We start from the raw sequence: 4,928 nt of genomic DNA, 5'->3' as shown, positions 1-4,928 counted from the left end.
ATAGGAGTATATTTTATCATTTAAAAAATTATATGGGTTGAATATAAATCCTATCTACAGGATTTAATTTGAATGCAATAAAATATAAAAAGGTTAAGTACAATTTTTTTTTTCTTTTAAAATATAGGTTTTGGGCATAAATAGTTTCTCTTTTTTGAGAATGTATATTTCAGTTTATAAAATTCAAAAATCCTTTGGCAACTTTTTAGTCAAAATTAAAATAATATAAATTTTAAAACCCTAATTTATAAATTCCTTCCTATTATGCCCTTTTCTGAGGGCTACCGGTCGCCACATCAGTGCCACAACCATTGTTGGTGGCGGCTCCACCACTATAGTCACCGCACCCAGAGCCGCCGCCACCACCCCCACACCCAATACAATAAAAAAAAATGTTCAGCTCCTCCTCTTCTATTTCAATATGGTGCTCACTCTCATCATCAAACCCAACTCTCTCTCTCTTTCCCTCTCTTCATCTCCATTTCTTGCCCCAAAAACCAGTTGCATTTCTATTTATCCAAAAAAAAAAAAAAAAGGGAGAGAGTGTGAAACTGGGTCTGAACCCAACAGTCCCTCCGGTGATACACGACGTCGGCGAGCAAGGATTCTGATTGGCAGCGATGCAGGACGGAAAGGCGGTGCTCTGATCTTATTGGCGTTCCTCACTGAGCTCCTCCTTATTCGCTGGAAGCTCACTGTAACAGGCACTTTCTCATAGGAAATCTTGACCCGGTTCCTCGTCGTCCTCCGCCGTAGATCGACGTCATGAAGAGACAGTTCCCGTCTGCCTTCATCGTCCTCATCACTGCCGAACTGCTTGCATCGCCGTTTCTTACCACCACCATGCCGTACCCAGAATCGAATGACCATCACCACCAACGATGCCTCCATCAACCCGATCTCACCTCCGACGCCTTCAGAGCACTATGCCGTCGTCACTGCACTGTCGCAGTTCCGAAAGTGCCAGCAACCTCACCGCCGTCGTCTGACTCGCGCCTTACGCGCGTAGATCTAATGCGCTTTTCACACGCTCACGCATCACCTTCTTCTTCAGCAATTCCCAGTCTTCATCTTCACTATGTCGGCAACCACAGGTACATAACCCTTCACCGCCGCAGAATCCACAACCATCATCGACGGTACTACACTGTGTTAGAACAGCGTCTCTGTGATTCGTTACGGCGGTACTTCCTGCGTCGAGCTGGTCGACGAGCTATATGCACTCTCCCCTTTGCCTCTGTGTGTGCGCAGCACATTGATAGTGTTTTCTTATTTTTGTGGCGGGAGTTTGGAAATTGTCTAAAATGGTAATTTGGTATTAAATTCTTTTTACAGGAACCGAGGTATAATTGATAGTATAGGAATTTTATACTACATATTAACTTTTTTGCACTACATTAATAGTGTGAGGGATTTGTTTTTTTTTTTTTTTTTTGCACTTAATCCAATATAAAATTAATGAAATAGAGAGTTTGCATAAGTTTGCTGGAGGAATAGTTTTTTAAAAAGTTCCACACTGTCGAAAAGAAAGCCGAAAAAAAGTCCATCCCTAATTTGCAAGTGCATTGATTCACTCACTCACCCACTGAATCAGGTTAGCAGTAAAGGGTTTGAGATTTGATTTGTTGAGGGAAATAAAGTAGCGAAAAATCCATCTAACGGATGATCCATCGGGGTATGGTACTTCCTACGAGAAATAAAGCAACGAAAAATCCTCCATTTCAAAAGGAAGAAAAGTACACCTTTCTCTCGCGATACTCCTATTCCCATACCTTCTAGCTTGCCTTTCTTCCCATCCTTTCATATCATAAAATTAAAATACAGTGCCAGCCAGTGGGAGACATCTGAAAGGCCGCAAGGGTGGGTGGGTAGGACTACAGATTCCAACTTAAAAAACTTCCCACACAAATACAACATTTAACCATTGAATTCTACAACAAGTCATCAAGAATCCCAGTGGAAGAAACACACAGATTGAACAATTAGTAATTTCTATTAATTAATATGGTTTTTTTTTTTTTTTTTTTTCCCACATATTTGATAAATTTCAACAATCAAAAAATAAACTGATGATTCGCTTCAAAGGACAGAGAATATCATAAAAGCCTGAAGTAGCACAAGTAAAGAAAGCTTAAAAATGTGATTGATTTAGAAAATGAGTTCCACTTTCAACTGCAACAACCCCCTGCTTGAGAAGCAGACCCATATCTACCTCCTGCTGGCCCTGGGATGCCCCCATATCCAACTTTTATCCCGTCAGACTGCAAAATCTAAAACAAAAAAAACAAAAAAAAAAGGCATAATTTTTAAGCACAAGCACTGCAAATCCTACCTATCACAACCAATCAAAATAGCTTTTCACTAAGTAACTAACAGGACAAAAGTTTCACTTTATGTTGCCAAAATTACTCACATCTCCCATGCAACTAGACTAGTAATCCGAAACTGAACTTTTCGTGTTCAAAAACAGGACAGTTTATGAGACAATGGTTTCACCCATGTCCTCTCTTAGCATTACAGTGGATGCCACTTAACAACTGAAATATTTGTCTCACTAAAACTAGATAAGGAGAAAAGGGTAACCAGAAGTTATGGTTTTAATAGGTGAACCTCAATGTGATTCATCTTAGGCAGTTGCTAATTTATGCTATGATCATACATTCCAAGGCCTCATGAATATATATGTTCAAGACTTCAAGATTGAATTACCACTGAAACACCTTAATCAATTAAACCTTTTTTGGCCCACCTCACATTGAACTATCCAAATACCAGCAGAAAAAGAGAGAAAATAAATCCAAGGCATACCTCGTTTGATACGTCTAAAACTCCATCCTGAATTTTCTTATAGATTGTTGAAGCTGTGTTTATAAATGCCTGCAAAAGCAAAAGAAAAAGGAGAGAGGGGGAAGAGTGTCAGAAAGAAAAAAAGAAATATAATTTTTCTTTTTGATAAGTGGAAAACAAAGAAATATAATAGTAAAGAAGCTTCAGTTGATAACATTTTAAAACATCTGTTAGCAAATTCATCACCTCCTCAACATTCTGAGCAGTTTTTGCAGATGCCTCCATGAATATTAAACCGTGTTCCTTGGCAAACTGCTCTCCTTCCTCTGTGCTTACGGCCCTTCTGTGAGCAAGATCGCACTTGTTGCCAATAAGCATAATAGTCATGTTGGCATTTGCTTGTTGCCTTACATCCTCCAACCAGCTAACAAGGCGATTAAAACTTTCCCTCCTAAGAATTGGAACCATTAAAAATGTACTTTATTACAACCAGAGAGGCAGAGCCAAATCCCAACTACACCAAGCCAGTGAGACCAGCCCAAACAGTCAACCCAATCCATAGTTATCTATATCTTCAATTGAAGTGTGTATATAATTAAAAATTGGCCATGCAATAATAAATGAAAACACACACACACAGCCAGAATATATTAGATAATTCTGCACAGTGGTATGCTAATTCATCCTCTCTCTAGACAAGTAAATAGTTGACGACCAGAATGGCTTCTGTAAATTTGTAAATCAGTTTGTCATTTCAGTTAAAAAACTCAGCATAATGAAGTGCCTATTATTTGTTCTGACTTGTATCATTATGTGAGTTTTTCTTATGAAATTATTATCTTGTTTTGGCTGTACTTTCCATGAAGAATATATCAGCTATATGGCTCAACATAACTCCCAGCTCATTCATTATTGTTTAAAAATGCTCATTCCCTGTAAACACATTGGCAATTGAGTCTCCTCATAATGCATATTCTTCAAAACGTTTTAAAGATATAATGTTGATAATGTTACTAAGACAGAGACGCATCATAAGACAATGTACTGATACAACCTCTTTTGTGGAAGGCAGTTAGGTCGGACAAATATAAAAATATAGCATAGAAGTCACTGAAAACAAATAATCCAAGAAATATTTTAGAATATTGTGAACAGAAAATGATCAATTTCCTTCTTTCAGTAGCATGACTAATGACAACTAAAGATGCAGAAGAACATACTCACAACTATATATGCAAGACTTTTTCCTAGTTTACATGCATTAAATGAGAAAAAAGAATGACTTCTTTAGTTTATAAAAGAAAATGGCTTCATTAACTGTTAAAGATTCAAATAAGAATAATACCTAGTGATATCATAAACTAACAGTGCACCAGCAGCACCTCTGTAGTAGGACCTCGTAATAGACCTGAATGATTCTTGACCCGCCTGACATAGCAATAAAATAATGAAATATAAATGTGCATGAATGTAATATAAGTCAAGTAAGGAAACAAAAAAAGAATAGAATAAACCAACCGTGTCCCCTATTTGCAGCTTTATTGGTTTGTTATCAATTGTGATCATTCTGGCCCCATATTCAACACCGATGGTTAAGTCGTGCACGGACTGAAACCGTTTGTCAGTGAACTGCAGAAGAATACATGATTTTCCTACGGCTGTGTAACAAAGGATCAAACTCACATGAGTTTCAAAAATTCTTCCATCATTCATTACTTCAACAAAAATATTCATCTCGTAGTTTAATATAAGTGGGAGTCATAATTTGTAAAGATCTAATATGAGATAATGGCCACTAGTCCACTACCATCATGATCATTATTCCTTATAAAGCGAAATTTATACCACTGGAGGACATTTAAGAAGTGAAACTTCACCTAATATTGGGAAAAACAAAATGTTTCACCTTTACCTATTGCCTTCTAAAATTATTCAAGTACAACACATGTCCACTGGAACCCTCCCGAGTAAGAGACTAATGAATTTCCTTGGCCAGGGGCGAAAGTTAGAAAAAAAATTGAATCTTTTGATTGTATATAGTCCAAACTACGTAATACCATGAAGCTATCTTACAAAGTAAAGTTACTTCCTACTCTTTACAAACCTTTTCCTATACCTTGTGAAGTTAAATCTTGGAAAGA

General features: G+C 37.4%; 1 protein-coding gene across 1 annotated transcript; it reads right to left on the bottom strand.

Moving 5' to 3' along the window:
- Positions 1 to 1,879: 1,879 nt before the first annotated feature.
- On the bottom strand, positions 1,880 to 4,434 carry LOC132307526 (ras-related protein RABB1c-like). The gene is made up of 5 exons (XM_059805320.1): positions 4,306 to 4,434; positions 4,133 to 4,215; positions 3,034 to 3,238; positions 2,809 to 2,877; positions 1,880 to 2,261 (listed from the first exon to the last, which is right to left on the bottom strand). The coding sequence occupies exons 1-5, from the start codon at positions 4,351 to 4,353 to the stop codon at positions 2,169 to 2,171; spliced, it is 498 nt and encodes a 165-aa protein (XP_059661303.1). The 5' UTR covers positions 4,354 to 4,434; the 3' UTR covers positions 1,880 to 2,168.
- Between the last annotated feature and the right edge of the window lie 494 nt (positions 4,435 to 4,928).

The sequence above is a fragment of the Cornus florida genome, unplaced genomic scaffold (assembly GCF_030987335.1).
Source record: "Cornus florida cultivar Cherokee Brave unplaced genomic scaffold, ASM3098733v1 CherokeeBrave_3.0.0_Hap2_Chr05, whole genome shotgun sequence".
Lineage (NCBI taxonomy): Eukaryota > Viridiplantae > Streptophyta > Magnoliopsida > Cornales > Cornaceae > Cornus > Cornus florida.
This window is presented reverse-complemented; position numbering and strand designations above follow the sequence as displayed.

Excerpts from the sequence above, each read along its gene's own strand:
- LOC132307526 (XM_059805320.1), bottom strand. The coding sequence starts at position 4,353 with ATGATCACAATTGATAACAAACCAATAAAGCTGCAAATAGGGGACACG. Across the intron at positions 4,216-4,305 it reads AGCTGCAAATAGGGGACACG|GCGGGTCAAGAATCATTCAG; the intron begins GTTGGTTTATTC and ends TTGCTATGTCAG. Across the intron at positions 3,239-4,132 it reads TTAGTTTATGATATCACTAG|GAGGGAAAGTTTTAATCGCC; the intron begins GTATTATTCTTA and ends TCCAATTCTTAG.